Source organism: Hyla sarda, chromosome 5 (genome assembly GCF_029499605.1).
Source record: "Hyla sarda isolate aHylSar1 chromosome 5, aHylSar1.hap1, whole genome shotgun sequence".
NCBI classification, from domain to species: domain Eukaryota; kingdom Metazoa; phylum Chordata; class Amphibia; order Anura; family Hylidae; genus Hyla; species Hyla sarda.
The window spans coordinates 235987001-236010184 of NC_079193.1; the positions used below are offsets into that span (position 1 = coordinate 235987001).

The window sequence follows — 23184 nt, forward strand, 5'->3', positions numbered from 1 at the left end:
TTGGTTACTCTGTTTGGGCCATTGGAATAAATGGCACCTGCTGCGCTCCACACCACTCAAGAGTGAGCACCCAGTACATAAACAACTCACTCAAACTGAATCAGTCTAACACTGACCATAGATAATCCCACTCAATGCTATCAAAAGCCTTATCAGCGTCTAGAGCAAATAACTCTATGACCTGGATTATCTACAGGCAGCTGTAGATTGAAAAACAGATGTTGTATATTAATAGCCGAGGAACAATTAGGCATGAATCCCAGCTGATCCGTAGTTCCATAATTAAAATGAATTAGTTGCATCAGTGGTGACAGGTTGTCTTAAAATCCAGTGACCCACATGTGATGTCTTTTCTGCTTGTAGACATTTTCTTTTCTTTTCCATAAAGCCCAGACTCTATGATAACTCCTTCTGATGTCAGCAAAGTTTTCTGCTTAGATAACTTTGGCACCTTGCATCCGCAGCACTAATAAATACATTTCAAAGCCAGACTAAACCTCCTAAAAAATAATTCAGACCAAGTCCTTTATTTTATCTGGTGATAAAAAAATATTTTCAGAAAGACCCCTGCATGCTGTCAAACTATAAAGTAAAGCATACTTATCTACCCTGCTCCCCAACTGCTGCAATCCTGCCAACTTCTGGTTAGTGTTGCTCGCGAATATTCGCAATTCGAATATTATTCGCGAATATCGCATATTCGCGAATTCGCGAATTTCGCGAATATAGCGCTATATATTCGTAATTACGAATATTCGTTTTTTTTTTGTTTTTTTTTCCTTCACAGTACACATCACAGTGATCATCCCTCTCTGCTTCCAGCTTGTGTGGTGTAAAGAAGGCTGTAATACTACTGTGTGAGACTGGCGTGCGAAAATTCGCATATGTGAATTTTCGCATATGTTAATTTTCGCATACGTGTATTTTCGCATACGCGAAAATAAAACGAGGATATAACGAATATGCGAATATTCGCGAATATATGACGAATATTCGTCCATATATTCGCGAATATTCGCGAATTCGAATATGGCCTATGCCGCTCAACACTACTTCTGGTCCCCGTTCCTCTTGGTTTCTTCCTGCTTCATGTGACATGGTGATCATGGAACAGTCCAGTCAGTCAATCACTGGACACAGCGGTAACTTGCCTTCAGAGCCCTGGAGCCAGCAGGACTACAGTAGAGTGAGAGCGAGGCAAGTGAATATTCTTTATTTTGTTCATTTTGGCAGCACCTGGGGCTCTTTGTGAAAATATTTTTGTTCCTGGACAACCCCTTTAACTTCAAACCTCAACTCAGTGTAATCCTCTGATCCCTAAATTTAGACCCAGAAGTGATTGGGCAATATTCCATAACATATCTTTAAACATGGTGATTCTGGACATCTTACAGGGTGCTGGCTGGGCCCCTGGGCCCAGCATTAATTGAAATAGGGCAGCTATAATTAGCAATATGTTGGCAAAGGATATAGTACACTTGCAGCTAGGTGGGTTTCTTATGATGCCAGTCAGTTTTCAGCTGTAGCTTGGTAACAGTGACATTTCTTTCCACCAGCTGCCCGCACTGCAAAGTAGATGCATTTCCATTGTAAAGTACAAGTGCTCAACCTTCCAGCAGTACCACAAGTAAAGTGCCGCGCATATATTTCTTACATGGCTGCATAATTCAGTTATGGGTTAGATTCAGTTACATCATCCTATTTGCTTATCTCACGGAGACATCACTACATTTCATGTCATCTCAGTTCAATTACAACCTCTTCCTCCTAACTTCCAGATCTTGCAGCATTAGCAGAACAAAGCCAAGAAAAAGAAAACCATCAACCACCTTCCTGACACAACCGATTCTCACTTTTCATTTTCAAATTTTCTTCCTCACCTCAATGTTATACCTTTTTTTTCCTGTCTGGCCATAATTGTCTTATTTTCTGTCGACGTAGTTGTTTAACCCCTTAAGGACTCAGGGTTTTTCCGTTTTTGCACTTTCCTTTTTTCCTCCTTACCTTTCAAAAATTATAACCCTTTCAATTTTCCACCTAAAAATCCCTATTATGGCTTATTTTTTGCGTCACCAATTCTACTTTGCAGTGACATCAGTCATTTTACCCAATAATTCACGACGAAACGGAAAAAAAATCATTGTGCGACAAAATCGAAGAAAAAACGCAGTGCATATTTCGGTAAAAATGACACCTTATCATTATTCTGTAGGTCCATACGGTTAAAATGATACCCTACTTATATAGGTTTGATTTTGTCTTACTTCTGGGAAAAATCATAACTACATGCAGGAAAATTTATACGTTTAAAAATGTCCTCTTCTGACCCCTATAACTTTTTTATTTTTCCATGTACAGGGCGGTATGATGGCTCATTTTTTGCGCCGTGATCTGAAGTTTTCATCGGTACAATTTTTGTTTTGATCGGACTTTTTGATCACTTTTTATTCATTTTTTAATGGTATAAAAAGTGACCGAAATACACTTTTTTGGACTTTGGAATTGTTTTTGCGTGTACGCCATTGATTGTGCGGTTTAATTAACAATATATTTTTATAGTTCGGACATTTATGCACGCGGCGATACCACATATGTTTATTTTTATTTACACTGTTTTATTTTTTTTATGGGAAAAGGGGGGTGATTCAAACTTTTCTTAGGGAAGGGGTTAAATGACCTTCATTAACACTTTTTTTTTTACTTTTTTTTGCAGTGTTATAGGTCCCATAGGGACCTATAACACTGCACACACTGATCTCTCATCCTGATCACAGGCGTGTATTAACCCGAGGAGGCAGGTAAGGGCCCTCCTGGTGTCCTGCAAGCTGTTCGGGATGCCGCGATTTCACCGCGATTTCTAAAGGGTTAATACCGCACATCGCCGCGATCGCCGATGTGTGGTATTAGCCGCGGGTCCCGGCCGTTGATGAGCACAAGGACCGACGCGATGTGATGCGGGGTCGTAGCGGGAGTAAATATACGTCCTGCGTCGTTAACGGGTTAAGGGTTTTTTGTTTGTTTGTTTTTTGTTATACTATTTAATATACTGCAACAAACAGAAGAGATAGCCAGTGCCGTCGATGAATTCTGTTTATTCGGATCCCATAAAAACCGCATGCAAGCGGGATATCAGCCAGCAAACAACAATCAGTAAGCGTGGACGCGTTTCGGGTATACATCCTTCGTCTTAGCACATTTTACTTTACTGACAATTAGGTATATATGGGGGTTTAAAGGGGAAGGGGTGGAGTCGGGACTTAGTCCAAAAATTTACTCTTTCCACTCCCCAATTAAACCAACCCTTACAAACATATAAGATTGAACCTGATATATTGTAACAAATGCATATACATAAAAATATATATATAGCAAAAGATTAAATGCAACCTCAGTGACAGAACACTGTAGAAAAATAATTTATTTTATAAAAACATAAAAAAATACTTCATTGAAAAAGTCGCAGGAAAAAAACCGTACCATATGAACAGTACAGAAAAAGTAAACGTATCAATTGAAACAAAAAAATGATGTAATTAATAATGCAGAATGAGGTCATTTCTTAAATTCAGACCACCATGCTGAATGGTCTGGAGATTATGTATCCAAAAGACCTCTCTGTTGCGTAACAATCTCATTCGATCACCCCCTCTCAAAGGTCTACGAACACATTCGATGCCGCAAAAAATCAAATTAGAAACATCACCACCGTGGACATCACGATAATGTCTAGAGACTGTGGAGACGTTCACATGGTGCGGATTGATTGCAGCTCGAATGTGTTCTTGGATGCGTTTCTTTAATGGACGTATAGTGCTACCCATGTACATGAGATTTCACGTTGTGCAGCAAATAATATACACCGTAAATGTAGTTTGACAATTTATAAAGGAACGAATGGGAAAAGTGTGATAAGTCTTGTAATTAACAAACTCCTTCGTAACTTGTGCATGTTTGCACACCACACAGCGGGACAGTCCACACCTGTAAAACCCTTTAACCTGCAACCAGATGGGACTAGTCTCGCTGCTAGTGGAAAACATACTAGGAGACAACATATTTCCCAAGGTGGGAGCACGTCTGGAGGAAAATCTACAACCGCCTCTTGTGAACTTGGCCAAAATAGGGTCCTGTGACAGGATGGGTAAATATTTTTTTTACTGTGGTGTCCCGGTACCGTATTGTATACGTTACCTTTATAGAGGTCCCCATAGTCAGAATCCCTAGGACGTCGGGGTCTCTGTTCTGTAGTTATCCCCTTGTCACCCCTCAGTAGTCAATGACTGTATAGAAGTTCTTATCAATATAAATATAAGTATATAAATATGTATATATTTAATTGCCTACCTGTTCAAGCGTAGCAGGACCTGCGGGTCACGTGATTAGGTTAGAACTCTATGGTTTTGCTTTAGGACCTTTGGAGGTTCCCGTGACGTGTTCACCCACAATGCACTGTAACGGTGAGTGACAGTTGTTACAGACCAATCCAAAACGGCCAGCCCCTGCCCATATAAGGGACCTGCGCCATCTTGATCCCTCTCTTAGGTTGCTGACTCTGGAAGAGGTAGGACCTCCGCAGCTTACAAGATGATTTACTAGGCCAAAGCCTTGCGGCCTCGGCCTCTAACATAGCGGATAGACTAAACAATTCCCCCGCTACTCACTGCAAGATCACTGGACCTAAACGCACCCTTAAATCCAGCGGATCTCTGCTATACAATCCTTAAGAAGCTAAATTGAGCTTATCTGATCCCAACCAACTGTCAATCGCTGCTCAAGCTATATGCATAGAGACTCTGTTATCTGGACTGTTACTATTGCTACATGTACAGAAATTCTTCAGTAAAAGTTCCTGCAAGTTTTCAGTTAACAGTGGTTGTGGACAATCCTTTATTTCTGCATCACCTATTGCTCCTGGGAAGGGTGGCAAGGTACCAAGAATTGCAGAATTTAACCCTCACCCTGGCGTCACGAGTGACAAGGGTTAACAGCGCCCTTAACTATCCTGAACAGCAACACACTAGTTACCCTACACCCCCACAAGTCTTGATCCCAATTCCGCCATCACATTACAGTTTTAGTTATTTCATGATATTCTGCACTAAAGGTAGTTACAAATGTTACCCTATCATCCCCTAACCATTTTCGTCCTGTATTTTCTTTTTATTCTTATTAGATGGAGTTAAAAGGTTTTTTTCTGTCCTTGTCCTGAACCTTATTTAACGCCCTATTAATTAAATGTAAAGGGTAACCCCTGTTTAGAATACGTTCACTAACGGCAAAGGATTCACAGCAAAAGAGTTCATCAGAGGAACAATTAAGTTTTGCACAGGTGAATTCACCCACAGGCACAGCAGAAATTGTGTGTCTTGGGTGACAGGATTCTGCTCTCAAAAAAGAGTTGCCTGCACTAGACTTGCGGTACGTGGATGTGTGTACATTGGGCGTCTTTACTGTCAATAATATATCAAGAAAGGGAGTTTGAGTTTTATTCCAAGTGAAAGTGAACCACAAATTGAAGGGATTATTGTTGAGAAAATCAATGAACTGGGCAACCTTAGAATAATCTGACGTCCAAATTATAACCACGTCGTCCACAAAACTGCCAAAATAGGCTATATCATCCTGGAAGGGATTATTCTCACAAAAGATATAATGTGGCTCCCACCAGAAAACAAAAATGTTAGCAATGAAGGGCAAGGCTTTTGCGCCCATAGAGGCGCCCGTCTTTTGAATAAAAAATTCCCCATCAAAGGAAAATAAAGTTATGAGATAACAAATATTGTAAAGCCTCAGTGACAAATTCTTGAAGTTCAGAACTGAAAGTGGAGAACGTGGACATAATGTGGGTTTTGGCCAAAATGGATAGATGGTGTGGTAACGATGAATATAAGGACTCGATGTCCAATGTGAGCCAAGAATAGGAAGAATCCCACTCAACTTGGCTCACTATGGACAACAAGTGCTGAGAGTCCTTGATATAGCTAGGACAAAGGGGAACCAAAGGTTTTAAAACTGAATCCACCCACTGACTAAGGCGCTCATTCAAGGAACCGATCCCCGCCACAATAGGTCTCCTGGGAGGGGGAAATCGGTCCTTATGCACCTTAGGCAGTGAGTGGAAAATAGGGGTGGTGGGGTTAGGGACCAAGATGTAATCGTATTGCTTCTGAGAAATAATACCCAACTCCAGACCGGAATTCAACAATGTCCTCAAATCCTCCCTAAAAAGGGATGTCGGATCAGATGACAGTGTACCATAGGTGTTCCGATCTTCAAGGAGTTTTCTATTTAACAGACTGTACAAACCTGCGTCCAAACACACCACTGCACCGTCCTTATCAGCCGCTCTGACTATTAGATATTTGTTTGTCTTTAATTTGTTTAATGGCCAATTTCTCCTGCTTGGACAAATTTTCACGACCCTCGCATGTACGAGAGTTTTTGAGATCCACTAGATCATGCATGATTAGGTCCTGGAAACTGTTCATAGCAGAAGATCTGGAATGAATAGGATAAAAATCCAAATTGGAAGATTCGACCACACTAAATGATTTTAAAGATTCTATTTCCAAAGATCTCAGATTACACAAAGACATTTGTTAATGAAAGTTAATACAATTCAATTCAGTTGCAGTATCAACCGACACATTAGAAGATAAACCTAAAACAGGTGCTGATGTTACACCTGTGGAAATATCAACTGGTTCATCAGAAAAAGTCATTGATGATTCACTGCGATCTTGTGAGAGTTCAGGAGGCATAAGGGCAAAATATCTTTTAAGAGTCAATGATCTAACAAACCGATTGACATCCAAAATAGTGTCCAACACATCAAAATGAAATGTGGGCAAAAAGCCCAAACCTTTAGATAAGACTTTGATTTGGGGTACTGAAAGAATAACAGAAGAAAGATTAAGCACCTCACCGGACTCAGCTACTTGTTCCTTGGCTTGCTTTCCCGAGGGGAGCGTCTTGCCCCGATGTTTCCTCCCTGCTCTTCTACCCCGTTTTAGGTTCAATCTTATATGTTAATTTTTGGACTAAGTCCTGACTCCACCCCTTCCCCTTTAAACCCCCATAGATACCTGATTGTCAGTAAAGTATAATGTGCTAAGACGAAGGGTGTATACCCGAAACGCGTCCACACTTACTGATTGTTGTTTGCTGGCTGATATCCCACTTGCATGCGGTTTTTATGGGATCCGAATAAACAGAATTCATCGACACCACTGGCTATCTTTTCTGTTTGTTGCCGTATATTGGAGTACACAGCCGTGCTGGGAATCCTGAGAGCTGACCATCCTTGCCTTCTATTTAATACACTATATAATGTATTGAAAAACGTAAAAAAAAAATTATAAAGTAGAAAATTAAAGTAGTAGTCCAATTTTTAAAAAATGTATCCCCTGTACAATCTCTTGTGCTTTGCCTCGGGTTCTCCTACTGCACGGAGCTGTGTTGAGCACTGCATAAAGCTGCGGTCATTATGCACCCTCCATGCAACTCTGTGATGTGATCTGAGAGCCAAAGATACCTGAGTACAACGCTTCGGCTCTCCCACAGAGGTGAATGGAGAGCGCGTGCCCACCCTGCTCTGTGCAGGAGAACTGGGGTGCCAAGCAGGAGATTGCGGAGGGTCCCAGTGGACTCTTATACCCTATCCTTTGGATAGGGGACACATTTTTCTGAGCTGGATAATCTCTTTAAATAATGCAATGTTTTTTGTAGTTTTGTTTATTCGACATTCACTGTGTGGGGAAAATGGCATGGGAAGTTTGTTCTGCAGCTCAGTAAAATAACAGTGACAAGAAACATATTAATTTTGTTATGTCTTATTACTAATTATAGTGGTTGTCTGGAAAAGTTTTATTTATGTTAATATGCCTGCTATACATAAAAAAAGCCTGTATTACCTTCCACGCTCCCCCGAAGTCTCCAGTATCACAGCGCCTGGTCCCAGGGGAAAAAGACAATAAAAACAGGGGGGGATTTAATAAATAACTTGAATTGTGAAAAAGTGGAAAGCCACACCGAGATTTCAGATATAAACTTAAAGTGACATTTGGCGGGGAATATTGTGTGCACCGCCACATACCATGTTATCTTGTAGCCATGTGACGTCACATAAAGCACATATTGTTCACCTCTGCAACAGTGTAACACATTTTATCTCCAACATTTAAAATACATGTTATTTTTCAGGATTCTTGCACTTCAAGAAAATTTCCTTCTGCAGTTTAAAATGGATGTAAGTATTACTGAAGCCACTTTCTTAACATTTGTGCTGTCGTAGTACCAAAACAATCTTGCAAATGACCATTTATCGCCATTTCTGCTGTAAGCTATTAGGTTTTTCCCACATTATTTTAAAACATAAATAATATTTAAATAAATAGAAGAATATTTTGAACACATGTAATAAGAAAAATCATATTATGAAATTCATGGATATATCAGGTCTGCGGTTAGCATCCGCAGAAACTAAGTAGAAGTGAATGGATAGGAAATCTGAGGGTCGGAATGTTACAATTATTATTTCAGATAATGAAGGCAAAAGATAGAACTTTCTAAATACTGAAACTAAAAGTTTCAGTATTTAACTTTGTTGATAAAGTCTGGTAAAAATTGCCAGAAAGCACTTGGTTTGTTCAATAGCATTTATTTTTAGATATTACAAGCTTTATTTTTAACACTGTAATTTTCCCCATATTCCTATTACTAAAGTTGACCAAACCCACTACCACTGGGTTCGGCTAACTCTCTAAGGTGTGTGATGACCTCTCAACTCTCCACCAACAGATGATGTTATGAGAGACAAGGGATAAGTCACACCTAAGCTGTCTGACTGTAGCTTACCCCTCCTCTTCCCATAGACAACATATTAATATTTGACCATGCCAAACATTCATGTGTATAGGGAGAGATAACAGTTGTTCATTCAGTCAATAGATATTAAAAGTGTATGTCCACCAAAGATTAATGCTGCAAAAAAAAGAATGTAAAACACAACAGCAGAATAAGCGGAATATTGTTTTATGTCCTAGCCCCTCCCCTAAAGAAATAAAGTTAAATCAATAATCTATATGAACTGAAGAAAATTTTTATTAAATTGATCTGTGCCACAAACAAGAAGTCCACATATTTTTCACCCCAAAATATAAATATTTTTGACCAATGTAAATTACAAATGGGCTGATTTTTTTTTTTTTTTTTATAACTTAAAGGGGTACTCCGATGCTTACACATCTTATCCCCTATCCAAAGGATAGGGGATAAGATGCCTGATCGCGGGAGTCCCGCAGCTGGGGATGCCCGTGATCATGCACGCGGCACCCAGTTTGTAATCAGTCCCCGGAGCGTGTTCGCTCCGGGTCTGATTACGGTCAACCACAGGGCCGACGGCATGTGACGTCACTCCTCCGCCCTTGTGTGATGTCACGCTACGCCCCTCAATGCAAGGGCGGAGGAGTGACGTCACATGCCGCCCGCCCTGTAGTCACCGGTAATCAGACCCAGAGCGAACACGCTCCGGGGACTGATTACAAACGGGGTGCCGCGTGCAAGATCCCAGGCGTCCCCAGCTGCGGGACTCCCGCGATCAGGCATCTTATCCCCTATCCTTTGGGTAGGGGATAAGATGTGTAAGCACCGGAGTACCCCTTTAAGTTATATTCTTCATAATTGTTCCTGTTGTTGGACCCACCTTAAATGTAGTTTGAAGTTATGATAGTCCAAGAAAGACCACTGGAAGTTAAAAATAACCTGAAGCTAGTGTGACCTACCTTAGATACTGCACGTCTGTGTAATAAAGGTTTCTGGACTGTATTGCAGAGATTTTTAGGTTGGCATGTAAGCCTCAGAGCCCATTACTACATTCAATGTTTACTTGTGTTAAATGAGCTGAGAATTGTGCTTTTAAAGCATGACTTAGGGCCTTTAACACTACATTGACCTTCATCAGGTTGGCACTTAGTAGAAATATTGTTTGCTTTAATGTAAAACAGCCAATATGCTATCTGTAATCCTTTTTTAATACATCGCACATATATTTTGTGGAAGCAATAAAAACAAAATAGTCAAGATTACTTTACCTTAAAGCTATAAAGTAATCTTGACTGACAAAATACTGATGTTCCTTTTTATATCTCTTCTCTTTTTCAGGCAAGTAGTCAAGATGAAAGAAAAAGAGACTTTGAAACCATATTTGCCCATTATGATGTAGTAAGTATGGTTTATTTTTACAATTGGCCATATAAAAAAAAAACATATATCAAGTAGAAATGAAAATGCAGAAAATAATATCAATAAAATAGGTGGAAACCTGGAGTCCTTTATTTAGTCTTAGTTTAATGATATTATAGCCTGGAGTAAGGACCTCTCATAGCTCTATAGAATGGGTTTATTGAATCTTATAAACAAGCTAAAGACAAACCATCACACAGAAAAAATATAAAGTTGAATTAGTAAATACTGGGAATGCATCTACCTTATGTCATTATGAACCTTCCTTTACTTGGTCAATACCATTTTATTCTATTTTTTTGTTTTGCCTGTAGACAATGGTATTGACCAATGACATCCTGTAACCATATTCTGCTTTCATCTTTTTAGGGGCGTCCACACATAACTTTTAGTGCCAGTTTTCAATTTAGATTTTTTTTAACCAAAGCCACAAGTGGATCTAGCAGATGAGTAAACTATATGTCAATACAGGAATATGGGTGCACTACTGTGGTAGATGTATACAATGACATTGGCTATCCCTCAACACTGATGTTAAAATTGAGACATTCGCCAGTGTATCCTTATATGAAGGACACACCAGAGCCCGCACACCAACGCCAAGGTTTCTCAAGATGGTGCGAGACCTACGCTAATCCTACCTGTGCTTGATAAGCAAAAACAGGGGCCAGTGGGCAATTACGGCAGCATTCGGTCGACTCACAACTTCCTCCCAGATACCCTCCAGCGTGACTGAGCACACATGCAATGGGAGGAGGTAGGCAAGCTGCAAGCCCCACCTGAGTTGGCTAATATGGGTGCATGGCCTCACAGGTGCTACCTTAATGCTGCCTTGAAGATATTCAAGGCGCATTAATTTTGGAGTTTACACACCTCCAAGTATAAAATTTAAACAAACAACAAGAAACATGGTCTCAAATGGCTGGAGGAGCTCAACCCCAAATGCGGTTGTGCATTTATACTGGGGGAGCAGATCCTGCCCTTGTAGTCCGTTGCTAAGGGCGATCCCCAGCATAAAAATGCATACAATGGAGGATGCCTGCAGCGGACTACAAGTGCCACAATAGAATCCTACACCAGATAAACGGTGTGGATGTGTAACAATTAGAATACAATACAGGAATATGGGTGCACTACTGTGGTAGATGTATACAATGACATTGGCTATCCCTCAACACTGATGTTAAAATTGAGACATTCGCCAGTGTATCCTTATATGAAAACTATATGTCCTTCCTTTATATTTTACATTCCTTTTTAAATTAATTTAACTAAAAAGACTGAATAAAAAACTGTCACAAATCCCTGTGTGTTAATCTCCCCTTACTGAAGCATTTATCTATATATATAAAACTCAACGTGTGTGTGTATGTGTGTGTATGTATGTATGTTCCAGCATCACGTCCAAACGGCTAAAGATATTAACATGAAACTTGGCACACATGTTACTTATATGTCAACAACAAACATAGGATAGGTAATTTAACCCTTACTCACCCCCATTTGCCAGGGTTTATGTTTAAAGTCTCAGACAAGTCAATGGGAAATATATGTTACTGCATAACTTCCAAACGGCTGGAGATATTTTGATAATACTTGGTCACATGTTACTTATATATCCACTTAAAATATAGGATAGTTAATTTAACCCTTAACTACCCCCATTTGTGAGGGTCGGGTTTTTTTTTTTTTTAAAGTTCCATGCAAATCAATGGGAAATGTATGTTCTCACATAACTTCCGTACGGCTGGAGATATTTCAATACCTGGTACACATATTACGGGTCGGGATAGGAGGTCGACATAGGAGGTTGGGATAGGAGGACTGGGATAGGAGGACCGGGATAGGAGGACCAGGATAGGAGGTCGGGATAGGAGGTCAAGATAGGAGGACGGGATAGGAGGTCGGGATAGGAGGTCAGGATAGGAAGACGGGGTAGGAGGTCGAGATAGGAGGACGGGATAGGAGGACAGGATAGGAGGACGGGATAGGAGGTCGTGATAGGAGGTCGGGATAGGAGGTCGGGATATGACAACAATATATGAGGACGGGATATGAAGTCAAAAGCTTCCTCCTTTGTTTATTTTCCTCCCCAACAAGGATTAGGAAGGAAAAACCGGGCAACGATGGGTACTCAGCTAGTTAATTAATATATATCATAAAATAAAGATTATTTCACACAGTAGCAGTATTTACATAAAACCATGATGCTTTTCAGCATATAGCCTTTCTCAGCTAGCTAGTATAGGTTGTTATAAAAGGCCATCTGCCTCAACACATCCAACTTCTATGTAAATACTGCTGCTATGTCAAATATACTGTTGTTTACATCACAAGAGGAGCTTTTCCACTGATCTTACCATGGGACCACCCCTTCCTGGAGCCCCACGCTTGTGCAGTCCCGCACATTTCAATAATGTCTCAATGACATATATTTGTTTTTGGTTTTTTTCTAGAGCAAAACAGGAGAACTGGAAGGTCCCGAAGTAGATGGATTTGTGAAAGACATGATGGAACTAGTGAAGGTATTTCTAGATACAATAGGTTACAAGTATATGTCGTCTATTGTCTATGTTTTCTGTAATCCACAAAAAGGCTAAAGAGATGTCATTTGACTGTGATGAAGCTTGTAGAGATGATCGAATTTTTGAAAAATTCGATTCGGCCGATTCGCCAAATTTTACCCCAAAATTTGTTTTGGTCCGAATTTATTCATGGCGAATCTCTACTAAAAATGGCTATTTCTGGACTACAGAGAGCCTTAATAGGGGTTTAGAACACTTTGCCTTGCAGTAACACGCATAGGGTGTGTGCTGGGTTAGTGAAATAATACTGTTATTCAGCATGACATGCAGATCAGAGGCATCGCTATTGGAATCACTGTCACAGAGCAGCACAATGACAGAATCTGGAGGTGGCATCAGTATGAGGAGACCATATAGTGGCTGAATGACACAGCGTGGAGGTGGTGGCAGCATGTGGAGAACATATAGTGGCTGCATGACATAGCCTGGAGTTGGCAGCAGCATGAGACCATATAGTGGCTTAATGACACAGCCTAGAGTTGGCTGCAGCATGAGGAGACCATATGGTGGCAGTATGAGACAGCTTGGAGCTGGCATCAGCATGAAGAGAACATATGGTGGCAGAATGAGACAGCCTGGAGGTGGTAGCAGCAGCATCAGGAGTCCTGAAAGTGACCCGGTGACAGAGTGGTGCAATGGGTGGCAATACCAGTATCCGGTGATGAAGGTGGGTGAAAAAAGGAGAACTTGGCATCAGATGTGTGGCAACAGGTGTGTGGCAGGATCAGGATAGTAGCTGAGGCAGGTAGGCAGAAGAGAACGGTCTCTTTTGTAAAAGTGTTAGTATTGAGGATATGCATTACATAAAACATAACTTTTAATAATATCCTTAGAATAAAATATATGGACCCCCAAATTTTTTAGAAAATCAAACAAAAGGTGTGCAAAAAAACACCATGTGCCACCTACACCACCAAGTTTTAATGTGATGCAAAGACCTCTAAAAGGTGGAAGGGAACAACGTATGGTCCATTGTAACCGATGGGGGTAAAAACTTCCCCTATAATGCCCTACTCTTGCATTATTAATTCCCTTCTTGGCAAATGTTACTCGCCCTCAAAAGGGCGGCACCCCACAGAAGAACCTCTCCTTATTTCCACCTACAAACACTGCATTTCCCAGGGTTTTTAGGTGGAAATAGGGATTGGCTCCTGTGTGGGACCGCACTTTTTAAGACGAGTAACACTTTCCTCAAAAAGGTGGAAGGGAACAAGGTATTGTCCATTGTAGCAGGTGGGGGTAAAAACTTCCCCTGTAAGGCCCTACCCTCGCCCTATTAATTCCCTTCTAGGCAATTGTTACTCATCCTAAAAAGGGTTGTCCCACACAGGAAACTCTCTATTTCCGCCTAAAAACCCTGGGAAATGGCAGTGTTTGTAGGCGGAAATATGGAGAGGTCTCTGTGTGGGGCCGCCCTTTTTAGGGCGAGTAACACTTGCCAAGAAGGGAATTAATATGCAAAAGTAGGGCCTTAAAGGGGAAGTTTTTACCCCCACCGGTTACAATGGACCATACGTTGTTCCCTTCCACCTTTTAGAGGCCTTTTCATCACATCAATACTTGGTGGTGTAGGTGTTTTTTTCACACCTTTCCTTTTGTTTGATTAAAAAAAAAATTTTGGTCGATATATTTTATCCTAAGCATATTATTAAAAGTTAAGTTTTATCTAATGCATATCCTCAATACTTACTTGTGGTCTGATGCGGAGGAATGTCTGTAACTGGGGAGCAGCGCCTTAAATATGTTTAGCACTATCCATATTTGTGAAGTGTTGGTGTGGCACCATGGTCAATCTACTCTGATGCATCAGGCATTGGTGGGTGGAAATCCTGGCTGATCCCTGCCTGATTTATGTTCACAAAGGTCAGTCCCTCCACATTTTTCGTGGACAGATGAGTTCTCCTTGGGGTTACTATGGCCCCCGCCACACTAAACACCAACTCTGATGACACACTACTGGCCGGGCAGGACAGCTTTTCAAGGACAAACTCTGCTAGTTGCAGCCACAAATCAAGTTTGGCTGCCCATAAGTCCAGTGGATCTTCAAGGTGTATTGGCATGGTCATGTCAAGGTATGCCACCACCTGCTGGTTCGGATCCTGCTCCAGGTCTAACTGCTGCTGATGAGTTGCTTCACTTTTTTGGGTGAAGAAAGCTACTCATCAGCGACTGTAGACTCAGGCTGCTGCTGATGGAGCTGGTACTGGTCCTGCCACCACACCCCTCCCCTCCCTAGCATCCATGGCAGTGGAAGGTAAGCGCAGAGGGCCCCCCGAGTCAGATCTGCAAGAGGATAGACGATGGCGCAGATAAGCTTCAGACAACTGACTACGTAGGATGTCTCTGTAGTAGGTCATTTTGTCCTCCCTCTCAGTGGGTGTAAAAAAGGTCCCCATTTTGTGCCGCTAGCGAGGGTCCAATAAGGTGGGGAACCAGAAGTCATCCCACTGCCGAATGGTGACAATTCGGTGGTCACTACGCAAGCAAGTGACTATGCATCGTGCCATTTGTGCAAGTGACTCGGAGGGACTCCCTGCCTCCATCTCCACTGCATAATGCCATGGTGTGTCTGGGTCCTCTGTCTCGCCTTCCTCATAACCCTCTAGCTCCTCTAGCTGCTCCTGCTCCTCCTCCTCCCCTGTCAAATGACTAGAAAAACCACCCATCTCGCGAAACCTAAACTGTGCTCCACTGTTCCCCTCCCCCTCCTCCTCCAGTTCAGCCCCCACAGGGCTCATGTGGCCGAGAGATGTAGGCGCCATGTCACCAGTGCCCTGACCAGCCATTGTTTCCAACACGTGTTGTAGTAGATGAAGCAGTGGAATTATGTTATTTATCCCGTAATCCTGATGACTGACGAATAATGTGTCTTCCTCAAAGGGTCTGCGCAAATTGCAGTTGTCTCGTATGATCTGCCACTGGTTGACATTGAAGTTACACAGGGGAGTCCCCCTATCCGCTTGGATCATCATGAAATTGGTGATTGCTTTTCTCTGTTCCTATAGTCAGTCCAACATATGGAGGGTTTCATTCCAACTTGTGGAAACGTTGCAAATCAGACTATGTTGGGGGATGCCCTTCTGACGCTGCAGCTCAAGGAGGCTGTGCTTTGGGGCTCACGAGTGGCCGAAGGGCATGCAAAGTTTCCTTCCCATTGTTAGGATGTCTTGCAGATGGGGGGAACACTTCAGGAACCGCTTGACAACCAGATTGAACACAAGTGCCAAGTAAGGTGCATGGCTCCAGCTTCCTTGTCACAGCGCAGACAAGATGTTCTTCCCGTTGTCGGTCACCATGGTTCCCATTTACAGTTTTTGTGGAGTAAGCCATGATTCGATTTTTTCATGAATGACTTTTAGCAGTTCCTCCTCTGTGTGACTACATTCGCCAAGGCAAACCATGTGAAGAACAGCGTGACACTGCCATGCCCTGCACACATGGTATGCTGGAGAGCCACTGAGACTTGTCCGTGCAGTGGAGGCTGAGGAGACGGTGGAGGATGAGGAGGCGGAGTTGAACACTGACACAGGACCAATGCCCTGAGAGCGTGGAGGTGGAAGCGGCGTGACCTGTTCAAGTTGCTGTTGTGGCAGTGCAGGAACCACATTCACCCAGTGGGCCATAAAGGACATATATTGTCCCTGACCGTAGTTACAGCTCCACACGTCGGTGCTGCCCTGCACTTTAGTACACACCGACAGGCTCAAGGACTGGCCCACCTTCTGTTCCACAAAATTGTGCAGGCTGGTACTGCCTTCTTTGCACAGAAATGACGGGTTGGGACTCTCCACTTCGGCTCGGCACAAGCCATCAGTTCTCTGAAAGGTGCAGAGTCCACCACTTGAAAAGGGAGGGACTGCAGCACCAGCAACTTGGACAAGAGCACATTCAGCTTCTGCACCGTTGGATGAGTGGGGGCATATTGTTGTCTCCTGGACATGGCTTTGCCGATGGATTGCTGGTGGAATGATTGACTCGGAGTAGGAGGAGCAGGAGCATCTTGAGCAACAGAAGACTGGTATGACACACAGCTCCCTTCGGTTGAGGTGGTGGATCCTTGGCTGGCTGAAACAGGGATCGGCGTGCCACTAGGTGATGCAGCAGGCTAGACCACCACATCGGAGCAACGGTTCTCCCAGGCCGCTTTATGGTGATGCTGCATATGTTGATGCAGGGCCATGGTGCCAACATTGGGACCATGGCCATGCTTCACCTTCTGCCGACACATCTTGCATGTGGCCATGTTAACCTCCTCCAGATGCTTGATGAACAACTGCCACACCACCGTGTAGCTGATTTCCCAACCAACAGTCCGCACTGATTGACTGCTACTGCCGCCGACTCCAGGAACCCCTGTTTCACTACCTCCTGGGAAGGTGGGCTACCGCGAAGCAGGTGGTCTACCCCGGGCATGTTTGGCTCCAGACTCTCCACTTCTGCTACCATTCTGACTCCCAACCATGCTACCACCTTGCTGGCTCAGCTGCTGCCTCACAGGCAAACTGCAACCCTCTTCTCCTGATGATGATGAAGCCCCTTCTGCACCCAGCTCTTAAGTGAGATCGGCTTCATTATCGTCAAGTTGTGTCTGCACGTCACTGATGTCCTCCTCAGGTTCCTCAACAGTGTCTGCTTCAGGAGCCTGAACGTTCGCAACACCACCTCCCACGAAACTCTCCTCATCACTACTTGCCCGCCTAGCGAATGAAGCGGCGGATGTCTCCTCCATTTCTTGGCTGGGCAGTAGCTGCTGACTGTCCTCTAGATCGTCCTCACTAAATAGTGGAACTGAACCCACAGCATAAGATACTTCTTTGCTTGAGGGAACAGCATAGGACAGAGGCAAAAGGAGGACATGCCAACTAAGGGTTGTGTCTGACGAACCTACCGACTGTTGACTGGGGGTGTCAGATGTCACTTGTGATAAAGTGCATGACCGTGTTAACCAATCAATGACGGCAGATGGGTTGCTGGTCGAGACACAGCCGCTAGCTAATACCGGGAGCTCAGGCCTCTCGCTGCGATTCCTGCTGCCACTCGCCCATAGTCTGCTGCGACCTCTGCCTGATGAATTTAGGCCTCTGCCACTCCTCTCTGCACGTCCTGGCACTTCTCTGTGCATATATGAGGCGAGTACAATATGCTCCACTACGCCTAAAACAGCATTTGTGTACAACACCAGCCGGTGTGTACTTTTGGCGGGCCTTTCATAGTATCTAGGCCCTTAAGACTTTAACGGGAACAAAATAGTACACCACTTAGATGTACGTATGTGGTATTCACTTATGAGGGGAGGACAATGCGCTACAGTACGCTTAAAACATTATTTGTATACAACATCAGCCGGTGTGTACTTTTGTCTGGCCTTTCACAGTATCTAGGCCCTTAAGACTTTAACAGGAACAAAATAGTACCCCACTTAGATGTACGTATGTGGTATTCACTTATGCGGGGAGGACAATGCGCTACAGTACGCTTATAAAAGTATTTGTGTACAACACCAGCCGTACACACCAGTGCTACAGCACACAGTCGCTGTGTACTACACTTAAAATTACACTTTCTCTCTCAATCTCACTCCCTTCCCTATCAGTGCTTCTAGGCAGGATTTGGGCTTGAGGTGAATCGCTGCTGTTCTGTGCATCACACTGTGCAACACATTGCTCTCTGTCCCTCTCTGTAATAGAACGCTGTAGTGCTTTTCTGTACAACACACACTGCTCTCTGTCCCTCTGTGCAACAGAACGCTGATGTGACTGGGAGGTGAATCACTGCTGGAAAAATGCTTTTCTGTGCAACACACAGCGCTGTCTGTCCCTCTGTATCTCTTGGCAATAAAAGGCTGAACTAACTGGCCGCAAGTTGGCTGCCGATTATATAGGACTTTGACATCACATGGGTGGCTGGCTGCAGATAGGCTGCATACTGCATGTGATTCAGGGTCATCCCACCTATCCTTGTTCCCACCTTCCCAGGATTCCTTGACCCATGTGGATTCACATGTGGATTCGCTCACATGTGGATTCACCATTTTAGATACCCTGGAGCCTGGACCGCACTAAAAGGAGTTTAATGAAGCGATTTGTGCACTTGAATCGCGACGATATTCGCATTCCTGAAATTCGTCATGAATTCGGATTCGTCAGATTCGAATCGCTCATCCCTAATAGCTTAAGGTTTTTCTGTCTATGTTTGATGAGCCTTTTTTTTTTACTTATTAATCACTTTGTGACTAAGCTTAGGAATGACTTGTCACCTATAGATGTGTGAATAAACAAACAATGTGCTGTCTCTTTTCACCTTTTTTGTGGATTGAATCATGGACCTTTGCATCTAGTCTGGTGATGTGCATTTTTCCAATTTATGTACTATTATCCTGTCTCAATGTTTTATATTATGTATCTGATAAAGTATGGTTGAGCCTCATGAAATGCGTTATCCCAATAATACTAGAATTTGCTGTAAGCACAGTGATCATGTCAGGATTCCTCCATTCACATTGGCTATTGCCATTTCCCTGGATATCCCTTTTTTTTTTTTTTAGACAGGCTTCATATACAATTCTTTTATTCACTTTGATTCCCGTTTTTAGTAAGATGGGTGAAAGAAACAAATGGTACAAACTGTTAGGATGTGGTAATATTGGTTATGTGTTTTCCTTCATTTTTTTATTTAATTTTTTTTCCTGCTCTGTGTCTATCAGACCTAGACGGCTGTCCGTCATGGTCACGTGACAGCCAGGAGAGAAGGCGCTAAGTTTGCATTTCTTCCTGCTCATTCTTGTGATCATTCAGGGTCTGGACATTAAGACCCTTACAAATCAAAACTTTTACGATGCCTCTATGACAGTGTCCATTTAAACTGGCTTTAACAAAATGCATATTGCATATAATTCTTGGGGACAACATTTCCACATGCCTGTAATTGTTATATTGTTTTCAAAGCTGATTAGACTACAGTTTAGCCTTTTAGTGGATTATACTGTACATTATTTTCATGGTAATGGTTATGCAACTATGTTCCTCAGTCACACATTTGTAGGATTAATGTTATATGTTTTATAGATTATTTTATTCTAGACATATTTACATTTCTATTAAATCTCCAACTAGTTTCTCAGTTGGCAAAATGAGCGGCAAATACTGTTACTGCAGTAGAATTTGTTTGCACTTCACTTACAACTGAAAAATATATTTATTCTGCAGGTGAATTGGACTTTAGTAATGCCCAACACAGATGCAGTTTTTGAGCAAACATGGGTAGATACATAAGAGAAGAAAAGTTTCAGACTTTCCTTTATATGTTTCCTTTTTAGATCTACTTCTGGCCTTGGCCCAAACATCAGCAAAAAAAGATCCAATTCCAGCCTAAAATAGTTATACTTTACAGTAAGATATCTATATATATTTTAAAGGAAAACAGTCAGCCTGTTCATCCTATTCAGTGAATCTTGTGCAGGGGTGGGGCTTTGCCAGCTTAATTACATATTCATTGTCTGTGACGCCACATACTAGTGAAGTGGAGTCACAGACAATTAATATGTAAATTGAGTGGGCAGAGCCCGCCCCCTGTGCGTGATTCACTAAATTCAGCAGAGGATCTTGGGGGACATGTCTCAGGACCTACCCAGTGTATTGGCTTTAGTGTTGGTGAACAGGCTGACAGTTTTCTTTTAAGTACATCACCTTGAGTTTGCTTTCTTGACCTCACAAAGTGATAATTGTTCTGCACATTAAATTTTCTAGTTCTAATGTGACTGAAGAATTGCCTGGTCATGGTAATATTTATTTATGATACCCAAACAAGGTATCTCACCTTATTGTCTGGGAGCTTCCAGACAATAGCAAAGGATATCCATTCTTCTAAAAAAAGAGACACCACACACAGTTCTTTGGTATGTGTTAGGTCCTTCTTTAGGTCCTACTTCTTTATATTTATATAGTAAAACACAGGCAAGCCGCCTAACATTCTTTTGCCCAATGGAAAGATACCTTGAGGATGTCACTTTCAATCTGAGACACTCTAATTTACACAAAGAAACATCTGGATCCAGTTATTATTTGGATGGACTAGAAAACAAAAGTAGTATTCGGAAAGAAAAGGACACAGGAGTTAAATTTATTCTTAATATTCCTTCTAAATTTATATAACATTAGTGGTAATACTGTATATCTACCTTTTGCTTTCAGCCAAGTATTAGCGGGGTGGATCTCGATAAGTTCCGTAAAATTCTACTGAACCATTGTGATGTCAACAGGGATGGCAAAATCCAGAAGTCGGAGCTGGCACTGTGTCTTGGTCTGAAAGTAAGCCTATGAGCCCCAGAGAACTCAACTCCTTGTGCCTCTTATGCCAGAACATGCTGGTCTGAAATTAACCATGCTCTGCTTCAGAACCTTGTCCCACTGGTCATTGTGGAAGTTAGGAGTATCTGCAGCTAAAATGAATGAGCAGTTCCAACACAAATGAGTGCATGACAGGCTTTTTATGAATCCAAGTTTGTTTCTACTGGAATTATTTTTATTCTATTATTACAAAATAAAAGCTCCTTTAAAATATTGTTCTTGAGGTCAACGATACCCATTGATTTCTGCCATGCCATACTGGCTCTGGACAGTTGCACAACTTTTTCATCTATGAATCAATGGCAAACGATGTAAAAAAAAAAACACAGTTTTTTATTACAGAGCAATGCACACACTGTATGGTGTTACACAAAAGTTGCAGGCAATAGCAGCTTATCTTGCATTAATTATTGCATTTGGCATTTCTATGGTGAGACAGTTGTGCAACAGTGAAAGCTTTGCTTCAGTGGACTTGAAGTTGCAGTGTAGCCCCAGACTAATAATATGTAATTTAGTCATGTCAATGTAAATCTTGTAACATTTGTTGAAAGTATGACATTCAGTTTACAGTAAATGGAAAAAAAATGCATGTATTTGTCATTTAGTGCTGATGTGGAGTAATAAAGTTGTATGTTTTTTTTCAAAATACAACCGTTTTATTTGTTTTTGTTCAAAACAGACATTTCACGGGAAAGATATGTAAGCCATCCATAAAAATAATCTCTATGGGTCAAATTTATGAAGCCAGTACAGCTGGCCTTATGCTTAAAAAAGTCACAAACTCCCAACTTTATTTTTTACTTTATGCAATGCTTGACTGGTGGGAGGAGCTTGGCATAGAATGGGCGAGGAAGGGGTTCTGGCCTCTGGCAAAGCCAAATGTACTAAAATTTATGCTGGAGAGGTAGCATAAATTGTGTCTGAAACCCACATTAGCTCAGAGCTAGTGTAGATTTCTGTCACGTTTCGGCTACAGGTAGTGGATCCTCTGTGTCAGCGAGGGATTGGCGTGGACCGTGCTGGTGGACCGGTTCTAAGAGGCTACTGGTGTTCACCAGAGCCCGCCGCAAAGCGGGATGGTCTTGCTGCGGCAGTAGCAACCAGGTCGTATCCACTAGCAACGGCTTAACCTCGCTGACTGCTGAGAAGGCGTGGGACAGAAGGACTAGGCAGAGGCAAGGTCAGACGTAGCAGAAGGTCGGGGCAGGCGGCAAGGTTCGTAGTCAATATGGATAGCAGGAGATCAGGAAACACAGGCTTGGACAACACTAAACGCTTTCACTGGCACAAGGCAACAAGATCCGGCGAAGGAGTGCAGGGGAAGTGATGTGATATAGCCAGGGAGCAGGTGGAAGCCAATTAAGCTAATTGGGCCAGGCACCAATCATTGGTGCACTGGCCCTTTAAGTCTCAGAGAGCTGGCGCGCGCGCGCCCTAGAGAGCGGAGCCGCGCGTGCCAGCACATGACAGCAGGGGACCGGGACGGGTAAGTGACTTGGGATGCGATTCGCGAGCGGGCGCGTCCCGCTGTGCGAATCGCATCCCCGACGGCCATGTCAGTGCAGCGCTCCCGGTCAGCGGGACTGACCGGGGCGCTGCAGGGAGAGAGACGCCGTGAGCGATCCGGGGAGGAGCAGGGACCCGGAGCGCTCGGCGTAACAATTTCAAAGCATACTGTACAGGCACCCACTGAAGTCCCTGTTTTATTAAGTCACAGATATGCGTCAAGAGTTTTGATCAGTCAGCATCACAGTGCTGTGACCCCCCCACTGCTTAGGAGAACAAGCTTCACAGACCAGATCACAGCAATCTCAATCTTGTGGCCCCATTCGAAGTCTATGGGCCCATCATGACAAGCTGGACACAGATAGCTACAAGCCAGAGAGGAAAATGATTCTCCGTGCTCCTTCTTCTGATTGAGGAGGCTAACTTTACTTCAAAATGTTATGCCACAATTTTAGTGCAATTTTTAGAGTCACATGCAAGCTGCACCTTCTTTCTGCTAAGCAATG

General features: G+C 42.7%; 1 protein-coding gene across 1 annotated transcript in view; it reads left to right on the forward strand.

Moving 5' to 3' along the window:
* The window catches only part of SCGN (secretagogin, EF-hand calcium binding protein), a 62000-nt gene extending 40186 nt beyond the window's left edge, over positions 1 to 21814 (forward strand). The window contains exons 8-11 of the mRNA XM_056521330.1: positions 8203 to 8248; positions 10162 to 10221; positions 12699 to 12767; positions 21017 to 21814. Of these exons, the coding sequence (XP_056377305.1) occupies positions 8203 to 8248; positions 10162 to 10221; positions 12699 to 12767; positions 21017 to 21145 (304 nt within the window). The 3' untranslated portion in view covers positions 21146 to 21814. The remainder of the gene's footprint in view (positions 1 to 8202; positions 8249 to 10161; positions 10222 to 12698; positions 12768 to 21016) is intronic.
* The last annotated feature ends 1370 nt before the right edge of the window (positions 21815 to 23184 follow it).